At 38.9% G+C, this 19,680-nt stretch overlaps 2 protein-coding genes across 2 annotated transcripts; both read right to left on the minus strand.

The window, feature by feature from the left end:
• Positions 1–13,922: 13,922 nt before the first annotated feature.
• On the minus strand, positions 13,923–15,224 carry LOC136547960 (protein ALP1-like). The gene is made up of 2 exons (XM_066539634.1): positions 14,480–15,224; positions 13,923–14,374 (listed from the first exon to the last, which is right to left on the minus strand). Exons 1-2 carry the CDS (start codon positions 15,222–15,224, stop codon positions 13,923–13,925), a joined length of 1,197 nt encoding a protein of 398 aa, XP_066395731.1.
• A 136-nt stretch (positions 15,225–15,360) lies between these two features.
• On the minus strand, positions 15,361–18,418 carry LOC136549344 (L10-interacting MYB domain-containing protein-like). Its single transcript, XM_066540591.1, has 4 exons — positions 17,930–18,418; positions 17,695–17,795; positions 16,170–16,479; positions 15,361–16,092 (listed from the first exon to the last, which is right to left on the minus strand). The coding sequence occupies exons 3-4, from the start codon at positions 16,476–16,478 to the stop codon at positions 15,520–15,522; spliced, it is 882 nt and encodes a 293-aa protein (XP_066396688.1). The 5' UTR covers position 16,479; positions 17,695–17,795; positions 17,930–18,418; the 3' UTR covers positions 15,361–15,519.
• Between the last annotated feature and the right edge of the window lie 1,262 nt (positions 18,419–19,680).

Here is a 19,680-nt window from a genome sequence, read left to right on the forward strand (position 1 = left end):
TGAGAAAGTTTGGACGGTTCAAATTTGTGATTTTTAAATTTCGACGCCTACAAACTAGTTTTCGAGACCCTAGATTGTCTCAAATTGAAAAGTTTTAAATACCAAGTTTGTTAAGCTCATCAATATCTACAATCCTTATATAGGCCATTTTTTCATTTGAGAAAGCTTGAACAAAATGTAGTTCAAATTTCACAAGTGTGTGACAGTTTTAGAAAGTCTATATGAGATTCAAGAAGTTGTGACTATTGTTTGATAAAAATTTCTCAAATGGGAAAATGAGCTATATAACAATTGTAGATCTTGCTAAGATGATCAAACTTGGTATTCAGAGTTTTTTCATCTGAGGTCATTTAGTGTCTCATTTGAGCAAGTTTGACCAAGTCAAATTTGGTCAAATGAAAAAACAACACTTTGACTCTAGTATTATGAACTCTAAATGACATCAAATTGAAAAGTTTTGAATACCAAGTTTGTTAAACTCAAAAAGATCTACAATTATTGTTTTGGTCAACTTTCCATTTGAGAAAGTTTGGATGGTTCAAATTTATGATTTTTAAATTTTGACACCTACAAACTAGTTTTCGGGACCCTAGATTGTCTCAAATTGAAAAGTTTTGAATACCAAGTTTGTTAAGCTCATGAATATATACAATCCTTATATAGGCCATTTTTTCATTTGAGAAAGCTTAAACAAAATGTAGTTCAAATTTCACAAGTGTGTGACATAGTTTTAGAAAATCTATATGAGATTGAAGAAGTTGTGATTAGTGTTTGATAAAAATTTCTCAATTGGGAAAATGAGCTATGTAACAATTGTAGATCTTGCTAAGATGATCAAACTTGGTATTCAGAGTTTTTTCATCTGAGGACATTTAGTGTCTCATTTGAGCAAGTTTGACCAAGTCAAATTTGGTCAAATGAAAAAACAACACTTTGACTCTAGTATTATGAAATCTAAATGACTTCAAATTGAAAAGTTTTGAATACCAAGTTTGTTAAACTCAAAAAGATCTACAATTGTTGTTTTGGTCAACGTTCCATTTGAGAAAGTTTGGATGGTTCAAATTTGTGATTTTTAAATTTCGACGCCTACAAACTAGTTTTCGGGACCCTAGATTGTCTCGAATTGAAAAGTTTTGAATACCAAGTTTGTTAAGCTCATCAATATCTACAATCCTTATATAAGCCATTTTTCATTTGAGAAAGCTTAAAAAAATATAGTTCAAATTTCACAAGTGTGTGACATAGTTTTAGAAAGTCTATATGAGATTTAAGAAGTTGTGACTAGTGTTTGATAAAAATTTCTCAAATGGGAAAATGAGCTATGTAATAATTGTAGATCTTGCTGAGATGATCAAACTTGGTATTCAGAGTTTTTTCATCTGAGGTCATTTAGTGTCTCATTTTAGCAAGTTTGACCAAGTCAAATTTGGTCAAATGAAAAAACAACACTTTGACTCTAGTATTATGAACTCTAAATGACCTCAAATTGAAACGTTTTGAATACCAAGTTTGTTAAACTCAAAAAGATCTACAATTGTTGTTTTGGTCAACTTTCCATTTGAGAAAGTTTCGATGGTTCAAATTTGAGATTTTTAAATTTCGACGCCTACAAACTTGTTTTTGGAACCCTAGATTGTCTCAAATTGAAAAGTTTTGAATACCAAGTTTGTTAAGCTCATCAATATATACAATTCTTATATAGGCCATTTTTTCATTTGAAAAAGTTGTAAAACAAAAAATACTATATTTTCTTTATTTTTATAGGTTAAACAAAAATTTCCTGTCAATTTTGGTCGAAAACCGAGACAAAATTAAAACATTGACGTTACAATAATGTGATAATAAATTTCCTATCGAATAATATTAGTTTTATTAATTTTAAGTTACAAATATATTTTTGCATTAACAAAATACTTAGTATTAGTAACATTTATATTCTATATTCATAAAAGAAATTAAAAACTTTAGGTTACAAAATTTTCCTATTTACAATAAATAATTAGTTAATCAATAGTATTTTTTAAAATAAATATTGCAAAGTATTGAAGTTGCTATAGAATTAATTGATTAACCTAGTATTAAATAAAATCAAAATCCCAGGCCTTTCCAATTACGCTGGCGGGTTGCCAAAATTTTCAGGCCTTCAGTCCCGGCCCAGACCAAGAACCAGGACTAAAGGGTGGGCGGCAATTTCGGTGCCCACCCAAAAATACCTTTAGTCCCGACTGGTAACACCAGCCGGGACTAAATGTCCTTTAGTCCCGGCCTATATATATCAAATGTCTGTTCTGTTCATCTTCGATCTCGCCTCCGTCGCTCAGCCCCGCCCGGCCGCGCCATCCACCGTCGTCGAGCTCATCTCTGCCACGCCGCCGTCGTCTACCCCCGCCTGGCCGCGCCATTCTTTTGGCCCGCAATGCCGCATCCCGTCTCCGCCGCCGCACCCGACCCCACCCTCCGTCGCTGACGCTTCCCACGCGCCCACCCCGCACGCCCACCGTACGGCCTCCGTCGAGTACTCTTGATCTGCTGTAGGCTCTCGATCGGCCATGTTTTTTAGATTTTTTTTATAAAGTCTCGGCTGTATGTTAGATTAAAATGTATTAAATTTTAATTAGTAGTTTATTGTTAGTTTTTTAGTTATTTTTTAGATAGTTTTTGATATATTAGATTAAATGTATTAAAATTTAATTAGTATTTTATTTAGATAGTTTTTTTAGATAGTTTTTTATTATAGTTTTTGATATATGTTAGATTAAAATGTATTATCTATTACTAGTTTATCTAATTTCATGTTAGATTAAAATGTATTATCTATTATAGTATTATATATTCTATCTCTCTATATATATTATATCTAGAGAGAGATTCTATATGTATACATATGTACTTAATTATTTCTATATGTATATATACATGTACTTATTTTCATGTGTTGAGAGAGAGAGAAAATTGTATCTAGAGAGACATTCTATGTGTATCACATGCATATCTAGAGATACAAACATATGCACTTATTTCTATGTGTTGAGAGAGAGAGAAAATATGTTGTATCATTCTATGTGTATATATATACATGTACTTATTTTCATGTTTTTGGATCGAAAGTGTTTTTGATTCGATTCCAAAGCCTATACCTTATTATTGTTTATCCTTATGAAATATTATGTGTTATTATATTTAATTGGATTTAGTAATTCTATATGTGTTATCACATGTACTTATGTTATGTACCATAGTAATTCTATCTATGTGTTATCTTGAAGATACAAATGGCTGCTCCAGATGATAACTTGAGTGATGACATAATGGCGGATATTATCAACGCCGGCACCAATGTGGATGTAGATGACACGAGTCAGTACTTTGTTGATTATGAGGATATCCTGAATATGCCAGTGGTTGAAGATCAACAAATTGTCGCACAAGAAAATACTGGCGAGGTATATTTGATTATCTATCATCTCTTATATATGCATGCGTACGTATATTTGTTGTTAATCGTTGTGTTTCTACTCATGTAGCCGGTCTCTGGATCTACATCAACCACCGACAAAAGTAGGAAAGTTCGAGGGCCAAAAAGCCATTAGAGGGCCATTTCATAATATCAAAATTCGACACTGACACCGGCAAACCATTGGGACCATATGCTCAGACATATGTCAATCAATGTGGGTTCATTGTAAGGGATAGGATCCCAGTTAGTGCTCATGAATGGAAGCAGAAGATATCCGCTCCTAATGTTAGTTTTGTATCTGATCGTGACAAGAACCTAGCTTGGAGAGATATCACTCAGCATTTCATATTACAAGCAGATGATGCTTTGAAGGAGCTAGTGAGGGATTGGACAATGAAGAAGATGGCAACATTGTTCTAGAGTTGGAAGAAGACATTGTATAAAAAGTTTATCTTGAAGAATGCTACGCCAAATTTCAATGCTAAGGCGTTTGTCAAGTTGGAGTCCCATTGGGATGCCTTCGTAGAATACAAGACATCTCAAGACAGTGAGGAACGTGTGATGAGGAATCGGCAGAATGCCCGATAGAAGCAATACCATCATCGCATGGGATCAGGTGGTTATAGGAGTGCTATTCCCAAGTGGCAGAACCTAGAAGCAGAGATTACTGCCAAGGGAATCATACCTGAAACAATAGAGAAGAACTGGCCTCAACGCGCGAAGAATTGGTTCTACGCTCATGGTGGAAGCCTAGACCTAGACACTGGCAAGCTAATTTTTGGCCAAAAAATTAAGAGAGCAACACAGAGACTAGCTCGTGCTAGGGAAGAAGCTGATAGTGGTGTTTTCAAGCCCAACAGAGAGAAGGATGAATTGACATATGCCCTAGAGAATCCCAAACACGGTGGTCGAACAAGAGGCTATGGGGTGGTTCCGTGGCTACACGCATTCCCAGCAGACAAGGATACCTACAGAAGCCACCAGAGAAAGAAGAATGAGGAGGCAGAATGAATCCGTGCATTGGAGCAATTTGTTGATGAGTCACGACAAGCATTGCTTGAATCACGTGAACGAGAAAAATCTCTTGAGGCAAGAATGTAGGAGGAGATCAAGAGGCAAGTGCAGCTAGCAATGAGTCAAATGTAATCGCAATCAACGTCGGGAGTCACCATTAGCCACGTTGGTCAGATGAAAAGTAGTTGTGCTTCTATGGAGCTGCCAGTTATTCAAGACGACGCTAGGTTGCGCTTCCCTATTGATGACATTACCAAGCCTCTAACAACATGTGAGCTGCACATTCCAGATGGTAATAATGCATCAATCATGGTGGCTGTCGGGGTTGTATCTCCAATAGACCGAACGAAGACACCAAGAATCCATGGGTCAGTTATTCAACCTGGATATGCTAGCGTCTCGGTCGATAGAGTGCTCAAAGGTTACAGCAATGTTCCTCTTGACATTGAAGGCGGTGATGGGGAGAAGACACTAGGAGAAGCAAAGAAGACATTTATTTAATGGCGCAAACGCTTCATCATCATTCCTGGGGTGCCACCGCTTCCCCTACCTCACCCTAGGTACGAATGAAAGTGAATGAAATATTATTTTCCATTAATTTTCTATTGGCTTCAAAAATAATTGACACACAACTTGTTTTTGTAGCACGGTCTCCCCCCAGCCTAGCCTAATCATTCATTCCCCATCTCATCATAGCGTCGCGGGGGGCGAGACGACTTCATCCCCATGGCGATCGCCAACTCCTACGCTGGCCCCATCGCCTCCATAATGATCTCCAACTCCTACACCGGCCCCACCACCTTCACAACGATCTCCAATGCCTCCACGCCGGTCTCCACCAACACCGGCCACATCGCCTCCACGCCGGTCTCCAACACCGCCCCACCCCCTCCACAGCGACGCACTACAAAGACGTCTAAGGTCCCGGTGGCAAAGAAGACCCCGAGAAAAAGAGTTATTTCTCAAGAAATACTTCCTGAAAAGACTGATGAGCAAATAGCAGCTGAAGAAGACAAAAAAGTGAAAGATTTTTTTATAGATACCAAAAACAAGAGTCAAGCGAAGCTTAAGGAGAAGCCGTACTTTTACCTACCATGAGAGGTGCTGAGGCAGAAGGTCGATGCTCACAAGAAAAAGATGATTGAACTTCGTAAGCCTTCTTCACTATCAGACTATGACCGCTCCCTCATGAAGTCACATGACGCAGATAAGAAAAGGAAAAGAGCATCAGGGAAGGATGTCCCACAACTCAGACAACAGAAGCAACCAATGCAAAATCTTGTTGTTGCTAATGAATATGGTTCCAACATAGAAGTCTATTGACCAGACAACTCTAGAGAAGTGTCGGTTCAAGCCCATAATGCTTTTTTTAAAGATACTGGTTTAACCTTGGATCAATTGACGGGCAAAGCTCCAATCCAGAACCTGGAAATTGATACCTAGAAGACTTATAAATATGGCAAAAGTCTGTACAACCCTGCGGCTCTGAATGAATTGGGTACGCAAATGTACTTGCTCAACAAGTGATACATGCAGGCGTGTGGCAGGGGTGAGCAGTGGATCTTTGTCAGATTTAGAGACCATCATTACTTCCGTGGCGATGACATCTTACATATTAGTTTCGAAGAATTGCATCAACTATTCCACTTGGACGCTCTGGACAAATCAATCATTAGCTCCTTTTGTTTGTAAGTGATTCTTACTTTTATTTAATAAACTCACTTCCATGCGTATGTGTATATAATTATCCTCACATGTAACTTATATTTATATACAGATTCCAGATGTCAGAGCTCCAAAGAATACAAGACACCAGTGTTGGCTTCATTGATCCTTATATCGTATTCAAAACCGGTATTATTGTCAAGGAGCGGTGGGTATCTGAAGCACAGGAGAATATCATGATGTTCTTCGTGAAGCAGTACGATAAGACAACAATACTTTTCCCGTACAACTTTGAGTAAGTGTTAATAGTAATGTAGTCTACACATTTTATGTATTATCAATACAACTTATATGCATGTACGTGTGTGTATAAACCAATGCAAGTTTCATTGGATACTCATTGTCATTGAGTTAAACTCAAGTTGGTTAGTAATCTTTGACTCGTTGAGAAAAGAGCGGGCACTATACCAAGATATGATAGACATTATCCAGGGGTAATTTCGATCTTTCGCGCAGAACTATTATTGAATAGACTTTGCCATAATTTATTAACGATCGTACATTATTGGTCGCACAGGGTTTGGAAAGAGTTTATTCAGCAACATCGCAAGGATTGCAAGGCACCACTTAATGTAGTTGAAATACCAGTAAGTTGTACTATATACACTTCCCCACGTGTTTAATTACTATATCGTACTTCAATTTACGTGTGAGATGATGAGAATAATCTTCTTCTCGTACAGTGGTGTTTGCGGCAGGAACCAGGTAATAACTTGTGTGGATACTACGTTTGTGAATTTATCACTGCGCACATAAGAACTCCTAAAGATGTCCTCAGAGTACGTATATATCAATTTTTTATTTATTTTTAAATGAATATATATATATATGTATTAATACTTTTCCTTTTATTTAAAATGCAAGACTGAATGGTTGAAACGAAGGGTCATGCAAAAAGACCATCTGAAAGCAGTTCAAGAGTCAATAGCAGGATATCTTCTAGAAAAAGTGCTAAATCCCAACGACGAGTTCTATTTTGATCCTAAGGAATAAATGATGTAAATTAAATATTTATTGATATCATTATTTTCGAGAACAAGATTATGAAAGTGTTGTATATATACATATATATATCTATAATATATATAGGTTCATACTTTATTCGAATATAATAATGCTCGAGACGAGAATTAGATGTAATTATATGCGTGCGTGTATTTATATTAGCAGCGTAGAATACGTACATAAAAACATATTATATATTAAACAAATACGTGTAACTGAACTGAAAACAAATTTAAAAAAAAAGAAAAAAAAAAGGAACCTTTAGTCCCGGTTGGGGTTACCAACCAGGACTAAAGGGTGTGGCCACGTTTGCTCGGCTGGAGGGCCTTTAGTCCTGGTTGGTAACACCAACCGGGACTAAAGGTCCCTCTTTAGTCCCGGCTCGATGACCCGGGACTAAAGGTGGCACCTTTAGTCCCGGGAACATTGTCCCGGCGCGGTAACCGGGACTAAAGACCGTTACCGCTCGGGACAACAAGTCCATTCTGTAGTAGTGACCTCTCAGGAGTTAGTCATCTAAACTGGAGAAGGCTTTAATATATGTGGAAGAACATGCATGCAGATCACAGCACATGCATTTTTAGGTGCCTTGGCATTTTACCTTAAACGCGATGCAATAGGACTCAAAAGTCAAAAGCTGTGAGCCTAGTAAACATATTGGACGTCATGATTAAAAGAAAACTAGAATAGCGGCATAGTTTAATAGATAATGTATATCTCCTACAATTTCCCACACGAATAGTGAACTCCATGGCTAAAATGGCTTCTCCATTAACAAAGACAAAATAAATTGAAAATGTAGGTCTCCTGTTGACACGTAGTGAAATAAAGTATGTAACAATGTTCACAAAAAAAAAAGCATGTAACAATGTGTAAGCTACCGTACATAATCAGAGTATGGGACAGCAAAGAAGATTGCATGCTAATATAATATATCAGCTTTTAGTTCCCAAGTAATGGTGTTTTGAAGAATTTAGTAATTATGCCAGGAGTAGTCCTACAAGAATATACAAAATTGCTTGGGTCCACGGCTGCAATTCTCCTTAACAGTCCACATTACCATATTTAGAGTGCCACAAAAGAATAATGCACGAAACACACTCAGCTTCACTGTTATCATAGCAAAGTAAAATCTCACCCCTTTTCTTTTGTGCAACTTTCCAGAACCTAAAGTTGAGAATGTTTATGCAGATGAAAATGTATAGGTACAATTCATAATTTGCTCACTTAATTGGTAACATTCAAAGGATTAACCTGGCAATAATTTTAAAATTTGGGTTGCATGTAAAAAACAAGTATTGAATAGATGAATAAATATAATGTAAACAGATCAACAGAAAGCTAACATTTTTTTGAAGAAAATGTACAGTATAGAATCAATGTGAAAAAATGAGTTGTTGGTCAAATAGCAAACAGCGTACCAAGTACTTACATTTTATTTAGATAGTTTTTTTAGATAGTTTTTTATTATAGTTTTTGATATATGTTAGATTAAAATGTATTATCTATTACTAGTTTATCTAATTTCATGTTAGATTAAAATGTATTATCTATTATAGTATTATATATTCTATCTCTCTATATATATTATATCTAGAGAGAGATTCTATATGTATACATATGTACTTAATTATTTCTATATGTATATATACATGTACTTATTTTCATGTGTTGAGAGAGAGAGAAAATTGTATCTAGAGAGACATTCTATGTGTATCACATGCATATCTAGAGATACAAACATATGCACTTATTTCTATGTGTTGAGAGAGAGAGAAAATATGTTGTATCATTCTATGTGTATATATATACATGTACTTATTTTCATGTTTTTGGATCGAAAGTGTTTTTGATTCGATTCCAAAGCCTATACCTTATTATTGTTTATCCTTATGAAATATTATGTGTTATTATATTTAATTGGATTTAGTAATTCTATATGTGTTATCACATGTACTTATGTTATGTACCATAGTAATTCTATCTATGTGTTATCTTGAAGATACAAATGGCTGCTCCGGATGATAACTTGAGTGATGACATAATGACGGATATTATCAACGCCGGCACCAATGTGGATGTAGATGACATGAGTCAGTACTTTGTTGATTATGAGGATATCCTGAATATACCAGTGGTTGAAGATCAACAAATTGTCACACAAGAAAATACTGGCGAGGTATATTCGATTATCTATCATCTCTTATATATGCATGTGTACATATATTTGTTGTTAATCGTTGTGTTTCTACTCATGTAGCCGGTCTCTAGATCTACATCAACCACCGACAAAAGTAGGAAAGTCCGAGGGCCAAAAAGTCATTAGAGGGCCGTTTCATAATATCAGAATTCGACACTGACACCGGCAAACCATTGGGACCACATGCTCAGACATATGTCAATCAATGTGGGTTCATTGTAAGGGATAGGATCCCAGTTAGTGCTCATGAATGGAAGCAGAAGATATCCGCTCCTAATGTTAGTTTTGTATCTGATCGTGACAAGAACCTAGCTTGGAGAGATATCACTCAGCATTTCATATTACAAGCAGATGATGCTTTGAAGGAGCTAGTGAGGGATTGGACAATGAAGAAGATGGCAACATTGTTCTAGAGTTGGAAGAAGACATTGTATAAAAAGTTTATCTTGAAGAATGCTACGCCGAATTTCAATGCTAAGGCGTTTGTCAAGTTGGAGTCCCATTGGGATGCCTTCGTAGAATACAAGACATCTCAAGACAGTGAGGAACGTGTGATGAGGAATCGGTAGAATGCCCGACAGAAGCAATACCATCATCGCATGGGATCAGGTGGTTATAGGAGTGCTATTCCCAAGTGGCAGAACCTAGAAGCAGAGATTACTGCCAAGGGAATCATACCTGAAACAATAGAGAAGAACTGGCCTCAACGCGCGAAGAATTGGTTCTACGCTCATGGTGGAAGCCTAGATCCAGACACTGGCAAGCTAATTTTTGGCCAAAAAATTGAGAGAGCAACACAGAGACTAGCTCGTGCTAGGGAAGAAGCTGATAGTGGTGTTTTCAAGCCCAACAAAGAGAAGGATGAATTGACATATGCCCTAGAGAATCCCAAATACGGTGGTCGAACAAGAGGCTATGGGGCGGTTCTGTGGCTACACGCATTCCCAGCAGACAAGGATACCTACAGAAGCCACCAGAGAAAGAAGAATGAGGAGGCAGAACAAATCTGTGCATTGGAGCAATTTGTTGATGAGTCACGACAAGCATTGCTTGAATCACGTGAACGAGAAAAATCTCTTGAGGCAAGAATGTAGGAGGAGATCAAGAGGCAAGTGCAGCTAGCAATGAGTCAAATGTAATCGCAATCAACGTCGGGAGTCACCATTAGCCCCGTTGGTCAGATGAAAAGCAGTTGTGCTTCTATGGAGCTGCCAGTTATTCAAGATGACGCTGGGTTGCGCTTCCCTGTTGATGACATTACCAAGCCTCTAACAACATGTAAGCTGCACATTCCAGATGGTAATAATGCATCAATCATGGTGGCTGTCGGGGTTGTATCTCCAATAGACCGAACGAAGACACCAAGAATCCATGGGTCAGTTATTCAACCTGGATATGCTAGCGTCTCGGTCGATAGAGTGCTCAAAGGTTACAGCAATGTTCCTCTTGACATTGAAGGCGGTGATGGGGAGAAGACACTAGGAGAAGCAGAGAAGACATTTATTTAATGGCGCAAACGCTTCATCATCATTCTTGGGGTGCCACCGCTTCCCCTACCTCACCCTAGGTACGAATGAAAGTGAATGAAATATTATTTTCCATTAATTTTCTATTGGCTTCAAAAATAATTGACACACAACTTGTTTTTGTAGCACGGTCTCCCCCCAGCCTAGCCTAATCATTCATTCCCCATCTCATCACAGCGTCGCGGGGGGCGAGACGACTTCATCCCCACGGCGATCGCCAACTCCTACGCTAGCCCCATCGCCTCCACAATGATCTCCAACTCCTACACCGGCCCCACCACCTTCACAACGATCTCCAACGCCTCCACGCCGGTCTCCACCAACACCGGCCACATCGCCTCCACGCCGGTCTCCAACACTGCCCCACCCCCTCCACAGCGACGCACTACAAAGACGTCTAAGGTCCCGGTGGCAAAGAAGACCCCGAGAAAAAGAGTTATTTCTCAAGAAATACTTCCTGAAAAGACTGATGAGCAAATAGCAGCTGAAGAAGACAAAAAAGTGAAAGATTTTTTATAGATACCAAAAACAAGAGTCAAGCGAAGCTTAAGGAGAAGCCGTACTTTTACCTACCATGAGAGGTGCTGAGGCAGAAGGTCGATGCTCACAAGAAAAAGATGATTGAACTTCGTAAGCCTTCTTCACTATCAGACTATGACTGCTCCCTCGTGAAGTCACATGACGCAGATAAGAAAAGGAAAAGAGCATCAGGGAAGGATGTCCCACAGCTCAGACAACAGAAGCAACAAATGCAAAATCTTGTTGTTGCTAATGAATATGATTCCAACATAGAAGTCTATCGACCAGACAACTCTAGAGAAGTGTCGGTTTAAGCCCGTAATACTTTTTTTAAAGATACTGGTTTAACCTTGGATCAATTGACGGGCAAAGCTCCAATCCAGAACCTGGAAGTTGATACCTGGAAGACTTATAAATATGGCAAAAGTCTGTACAACCCTGCGGCTCTGAATGAATTGGGTACGCAAATGTACTTGCTCAACAAGTGATACATGCAGGCGTGTGGCAGGGGTGAGCAGTGGATCTTTGTCAGATTTAGAGACCATCATTACTTCCATGGCGATGACATCTTACATATTAGTTTCGAAGAATTGCATCAACTATTCCACTTGGACGCTCTGGACAAATCAATTATTAGCTCCTTTTGTTTGTAAGTGATTCTTACTTTTATTTAATAAACTCACTTCCATGCGTACGTGTATATAATTATCCTCACATGTAACTTATATTTATATACAGATTCCAGATGTCAGAGCTCCAAAGAATACAAGACACCAGTGTTGGCTTCATTGATCCTTATATCGTATTCAAAACCGGTATTATTGTCAAGGAGCGGTGGGTATCTGAAGCACAGGAGAATATCATGATGTTCTTCATGAAGCAGTATGACAAGACAACAATACTTTTCCCGTACAACTTTGAGTAAGTGTTAATAATAATGTAGTCTACACATTTTATGTATTATCAATACAACTTATATGCATGTACGTGTGTGTATAAACCAATGCAAGTTTCATTGGATACTCATTGTCATTGAGTTAAACTCAAGTTGGTTAGTAATCTTTGACTCATTGAGAAAAGAGCGGGCACTATACCAAGATATGATAGACATTATCCAGAGGTAATTTCGATCTTTCGCGCAGAACTATTATTGAATAGACTTTGCCATAATTTATTAACGATCGTACATTATTGGTCGCATAGGGTTTGGAAAGAGTTTATTCGGCAACATCGCAAGGATTGCAAGGCACCACTTAATGTAGTTGAAATACCAGTAAGTTGTACTATATACACTTCCCCACGTGTTTAATTACTATATCGTACTTCAATTTACGTGTGAGATGATGAGAATAATCTTCTTCTCGTACAGTGGTGTTTGCGGTAAGAACCAGGTAATAACTTGTGTGGATACTACGTTTGTGAATTTATCACTGCGCACATAAGAACTCCTAAAGATGTCCTCAGAGTACGTATATATCAATTTTTTATTTATTTTTAAATGAATATATATATATATATGTATTAATACTTTTCCTTTTATTTAAAATGCAAGACTAAATGGTTGAAACGAAGGGTCATGCAAAAAGACCATCTGAAAGCAGTTCAAGAGTCAATAGCAGGATATCTTCTAGAAAAAGTGCTAAATCCCAACGACGAGTTCTATTTTGATCCTAAGGAATAAATGATGTAAATTAAATATTTATTGATATCATTATTTTCGAGAACAAGATTATGGAAGTGTTGTATATATACATATATATATCTATAATATATATAGGTGCATACTTTATTCGAATATAATAATGCTCGAGACGAGAATTAGATGTAATTATATGCGTGTGTGTATTTATATTAGCAGCGTAGAATACGTACATAAAAACATATTATATATTAAACAAATACGTGTAACTGAACTGAAAACAAATTTAAAAAAAAAAGAAAAAGAAAAGGAACCTTTAGTCCCGGTTGGGGTTACCAACCGGGACTAAAGGGTGTGGCCACGTTTGCTCGGCTGGAGGGCCTTTAGTCCTGGTTGGTAACACCAACCGGGACTAAAGGTCCCTCTTTAGTCCCGGCTCGATGACCCGGGACTAAAGGTGGCACCTTTAGGGCCTGTTTGGTTGAGCTGTGGATTTTAAAAAAGCTGCTGTGAGCTGTGGGCTGTGGAAAAGCTGCTGTGGGCTGAGAGCTATGGGAAAAGCTGAAAGCCGTTTGGTTAGAGCAGCTGTGAAACTGCAGGATGTGTAGAAATGTCTGTAATGCCCTTAAAGGCCTGAGGGACTATTTATATTCAAATTGCTTGTAAATAAATATTGTACTCACTTATTTGTATGTAAATGACTATTTTGGTAAGGAAAAATAAATTTGTTCCAAGTTTTTTAGTATTCAAAGTGATTTGGTCCATACAAATATAATAATATTAGCATTTTACAAAAGATAAGGGCTCATCAAATCATGTCATCTCTCAACATAACTATCTCACACTAAACAAAGCATCGGCTATTCTACTACGAATGATATTCATGGCATCCTCATTCTCCACATCTTCAATCTCATCTTCCGGTGTCGTGTCATCCTCTTGTACCAAGTATTCATCATCATCATCACATCTTTCGAACTCCTTATCATGCAAATTGCTATCACGAATAAAATTATGCAATGCCAAACAAGCAAGAATGATGTGCTTCTGAGTACGAGTTGAGAAACTTGGTATGCCCTTCAAAATACGCCACTTCTCCTTCAATACTCCAAAGGCCCGCTCAATGACATTTCGAAGGGATGAATGATTGAAATTGAACACCTCATATTTCCCTTGGGGTGGTCCAGAACGATTACGAAATTCTGGAATATGGTATGTGCTTCCTTTGAAAGGGGCTAGATACCCTGTTCGGTTTGGATATCCAGAGTCCACAAGATAATATTTCCCTACAAAGTAAAATCAATGTAAGCAAATAAATAATACAAGTACCTCACGTACTGCTGGTCCAACCATTAGGAAGCAAATACATAATACGTGTGATATGTGTATACCTTTAGGAGGCACAGGAAAATCATCAAAATTTGCCAAAGCATGATTGAGGATACGTGTGTCATGGGCACAACCGGGCCAACCAGCAACCGCAAAGATAAACCTCATGTCAAAGTCGCAAACAGCTAGCAAATTCTGAGATGTATATCCATGACGGCATGTGTGATTAACCGTATCCTCAGCTGGCACAACCACTGGAACATGTGAACCGTCTATTGCTCCAATAGCGCCTTTGAAGTATGGCCAGAAACGGTCTTCTTTGATTCTTTCATGTTCCGAAGAAAAAGTAGCATCTCTTGGCTTAATATTGTCTTTACCTAACTTGCGCAAACACTTCAGCACCTCATGAAACTTAGTGTGGACTGTCCACAGTGAACGAGTGAAGCGATTTTCCACTTGTGAAAATGATTGCGGTCCTCCGACAATCCACAAGAACATCGCCAATGACTCAATGGATGAAACATTGTTAGTGGAGGTCAAACCATAGTTCAAGACTAGCAACTCATGCAGTGCCATGAAGACATCGGTGCTCATTCGAAACATCTTATAGAAGTACCTTGGACGAGAAAAGCACCTCATCACCCATTGCAGTCCAGTTTCTGGTGTTTCCCTGTACTCTCCTTTGTTCCAATAACGATCAGTGTATTGTGCACCCATTTGACCAATAATGGCAGCATGCTGGGAAAGCTCAGCTAGGAGTAGCAATCTCTTCTGTCCTTGGGCTACACCTTCCAGGTTCTCATCCATCTACAAAAAATATTAACATTTATTAAGCTCAGTACAAGGATATATATCTGACACAATGATAATAAGCTCACAGTACAAGGACAAAAATATATGTATACATGCACATGGATACTAATCTGACAGAAGGATAATAAGCTCACAATACAAATAATTTTAGTACAAATTGTTCTCAGTACAAGCAAATTGTTCTCAGAGTACAATTTAAAATTGGTTCAGGTAGCCATACAACTAATAGTGCTCACAATACAAATTCTTAATGGTTCACACAGCAACAATAGAAATAAAAATTGGTTCACTAGCGCCTCATCTCCTTCTCATGCTCTCTCTCAAGGACATCCAGCCTTCCTTTATTTGTTTTCAGATGGCTGAAGACCTCTCTAAATTCAGGCTTCATGATCAGCATGGTGGCAGTGTGCATTAGAGGAGTTCCTTCTTCCACCCCACACTCTTCGACCATCTTCATAGCCTCTCCAATAGTGGGGACAACATTAGTGGGAGAAGCTGAGGTGGCAGATGCACTAGAGATCCTATCTGCTGCACTTTCTATCTTCAAACATGTGTTTTTGTACATTCGATAAAATGGACTCTTTTCTTCTTTGCTTTCAGCAATAGTACAGGAGCTCTTGCGTTTCTTTTTCCCTTTTTGCTTCAAATCAGCCAGCTTGACATCATCTTTAGGTGGAGGTTTTGGCACCTCGGCCACGCAATCATCACTCTCATCCGAAGATATATCACCAGGACAAGCTGCAGTGGCCCCAGTCACATGTACCTTGCCGAAAATCAGATCAAGATCATCAAGGTACTTCGGTCCTTGTTTTCTGAACCTCACATGATTGCATTTAAGCCCTTTTTCACGATTATTGCACCTCTGAAATTGAATGAAAAATTTTAGCACGACACACCATATCATACTATGGACAAAATATCAAAAGAAATAGTGCTTACAGCAAGGTGTTCATCCCACCAATCCTGGGGGCAATCAACAGTTCCCTTAGCCGCATCCCATCCAAGTCCAGTGGCATAATTTTTTAACTCCATGAACCAAACATATTCTTTTTTTAAGTTATCTAATTTGTTCTTCAATTGTATCTTTGTTCGCTTGTCACCAGTTTTGGCTTCAAACTTGGCTACAATATTTTTCCAACCAGTGCTAGTCCAAAGCCCCTGGGGCCTATTCCCAGCTTCTATCTCCCCTTTGCATACATCAATCAAATGCTTCAAAAAGAAATCACCCCAATCTGCCTTGTCACCCATTCTTGAATCAAACAAAACAAAATTTTCAGACATTCTAATCACCATAATATCATGCCATTATTTCTATCAAATACACAGCACACTGAACTGAGAATAAATAACATGTATCTGGAAGCGTAGATCGATGGAGCTTGGACTTGGTTTGCCAATGTCGTTGATTAACAGGCTTCTTATACAGTTAAACAGCTTATAGTTCCGTTTACAATAGGAATACCTGGATGACGGTCTTGGAGCCAACAAAAGCCTCTATCTTCTTCCAGTCACGGTCAAAGCTGAAAAGAAAAGAAACATAGTTGACACACGAATATTACATGCAAGATGTGGTCTTATATTTCACTGACAATTTTTTGGGCCAGGTGTATGGATTCAAGAACAGTAAATGGTGTGCTCTTGGGGCAACAAGGCATGTTATCATCACAATCATATGCAAAAGGCAGCGATCATACGCACCGAAAAGAAAGTTGTGCAGAGATAACGATAGTGTGAGCACATGAGGCTATGGGAGTTTGGGACCAAGAGTGGCATCATGACAACAAATCATGATGCTCAAAGACGTCAATAAATTCAGGTGTCCAATCAGGACCAAGTTAATGCTTGCAATCAAAATACTATGAAGCAGAGAATGAGAGAAGCCAGAATACTGCTAACAACCCGTGTGTGTAAGAGTGCATTCTGAAAGGCCATCCGCAAAGTATATGCTGATAAAGATGCACGCCTTTTCAATTGGACAGATGAGATGCATGATTTTTGGATCCTGCTTAACTTGTGTCCGCAGACTAATTGCAAGAACACATGCTTTGCTGGCTTAGAGAATCTAGTGTGCCCTACCCAGGCAAATGACACCACCAGTTGAGCAAAGAGCACTACTGCACTAGAGTCTTCATCAGTTGAAATTCCAACATCCACAAATTAACGCATCAAAAAGCCCGGCGCATCATCCCAAGACATTAAAAAATAAAAATCCACAACGACACAATTAACGCATCAAAAAGACAGAAAACATCTAGTCTTTTAGCCAGAATACACCACAAAGCCCGGCGCTTCATACCTGTGAAACGCAAAGCGCGCATCGAAACAAACGAAACCCAAGTGAGGGGTTGCGGTCTGCTTACAGCTGCAGGGCCTCGAGGAACTTATCGTGCTCTTGCTCCGTCTAGCTCTCCCGGGATTGAGAATAAATAACATGTATCAAACCATTTATGAGAGATTGAGATACCTTCTGTGTAGATCCGGTCACTGGAAGCGTAGATCGATGGAGCTTGGACTTGGTTTGCCAATGTCGTTGAGCCCAGGAATCGCTCTTAGCAGCAGAGTGTTCTGTGATGAAACAAGAAAAAAAAAGGAAAAGGCTTCTCTTTCAGAAGACAGGACCTTTATCTATCATCCGCGACTGCAATCGAACACTATACGTGGACAGAAGGAAAGGAGCTTGTTAATCCAAGAAAGCTAACCTGCTTGTCGAGTGGGTGGCGGAAGTCGTCGGCGTCGAGGCCCGACCTCGACCTGCAACCGAGAAGGGGCAGAGACAGGGACTCCCGCCGGGGTGACCAGTAGGGCGATGAGGATGGGGACGGCGCCGGAGAGGATGGGGACGGCGCCGGAGAGGACCGGGCGGCGCCGGAGAGGATAGGGACGGCGACGGAGAGGACCGGCCGCCGCCAAACCCTAGCTCTGCCTGGGCGTCGCCACCCGCGGACAGACGAGTCGTCTCGCGCGGACGGGAAGAAGAGGAAAAGATCGAAGCGTTTTCTTTGTAACCTGTGGCAGTGCGGGTAATTTCCATCCTCCACAGCCGGTGAAAGCAGCCCTCCCCCTGCTGTGAAAAATGAACTACCCAAAAGCTAGCTTTTGTACAATCTATTGGGCCAACTAAGGGCCTTTGGTTAGTTTCTTGACTTCTACAAAAGCTACAGCAGGTTGGAAGCCAAACCAAAGAGGGCCTTAGTCCCGGGATCGTTGTCCCGGCGCGGTAACCGGGACTAAAGGCCGTTACCGCTCGGGACAACAAGTCCATTCTGTAGTAGTGACCTCTCAGGAGTTAGTCATCTAAACTGGAGAAGGCTTTAATATATGTGGAAGAACATGCATGCAGATCACAGCACATGCATTGTTAGGTGCCTTGGCATTTTACCTTAAACGCGATGCAATAGGACTCAAAAGTCAAAAGCTGTGAGCCTAGTAAACATATTGGACGTCATGATTAAAAGAAAACTAGAATAGCGGCATAGTTTAATAGATAATGTATATCTCCTACAATTTCCCACACGAATAGTGAACTCCATGGCTAAAATGGCTTCTCCATTAACAAAGACAAAATAAATTGAAAATGTAGGTCTCCTGTTGACACGTAGTGAAATAAAGTATGTAACAATGTTCACAAAAAAAAAAAGCATGTAACAATGTGTAAGCTACCGTACATAATCAGAGTATGGGACAGCAAAGAAGATTGCATGCTAATATAATATATCAGCTTTTAGTTCCCAAGTAATGGTGTTTTGAAGAATTTAGTAATTATGCCAGGAGTAGTCCTACAAGAATATACAAAATTGCTTGGGTCCACGGCTGCAATTCTCCTTAACAGTCCACATTACCATATTTAGAGTGCCACAAAAGAATAATGCACGAAACACACTCAGCTTCACTGTTATCATAGCAAAGTAAAATCTCACCCCTTTTCTTTTGTGCAACTTTCCAGAACCTAAAGTTGAGAATGTTTATGCAGATGAAAATGTATAGGTACAATTCATAATTTGCTCACTTAATTGGTAACATTCAAAGGATTAACCTGGCAATAATTTTAAAATTTGGGTTGCATGTAAAAAACAAGTATTGAATAGATGAATAAATATAATGTAAACAGATCAACAGAAAGCTAACATTTTTTTGAAGAAAATGTACAGTATAGAATCAATGTGAAAAAAATGAGTTGTTGGTCAAATAGCAAACAGCGTACCAAGTACTTACCCTAAGTCATATTTTTTTTACAATAATATTTCTAGAGCAGGTTACTGCTACTTCAATACTATGTGTTACTCAATTCCAAATGAGCTGATATGGCAGGACGATAAAGCTAGCATGACCATCATGACTTACCACAACTATTCTATAAGCACATTGTAGAAGGTTTAGAACACTCCATCAGACCATCACACATGTAGTTAGAACCAGAAAGAACATTAACCTGTAGATTCCAGATACTATA

This window comes from Miscanthus floridulus, chromosome 4 (genome assembly GCF_019320115.1).
Source record: "Miscanthus floridulus cultivar M001 chromosome 4, ASM1932011v1, whole genome shotgun sequence".
In the NCBI taxonomy this organism is placed as follows: Eukaryota; Viridiplantae; Streptophyta; class Magnoliopsida; order Poales; family Poaceae; genus Miscanthus; species Miscanthus floridulus.

Excerpts from the sequence above, each read along its gene's own strand:
- LOC136547960 (XM_066539634.1), bottom strand. The coding sequence starts at position 15,224 with ATGGATGAGAACCTGGAAGGTGTAGCCCAAGGACAGAAGAGATTGCTA. Across the intron at positions 14,375-14,479 it reads TTTTCCTGTGCCTCCTAAAG|GGAAATATTATCTTGTGGAC; the intron begins GTATACACATAT and ends TTTACTTTGTAG.
- LOC136549344 (XM_066540591.1), bottom strand. The coding sequence starts at position 16,478 with ATGGGTGACAAGGCAGATTGGGGTGATTTCTTTTTGAAGCATTTGATT. Across the intron at positions 16,093-16,169 it reads GGTGGGATGAACACCTTGCT|AGGTGCAATAATCGTGAAAA; the intron begins GTAAGCACTATT and ends ATTCAATTTCAG.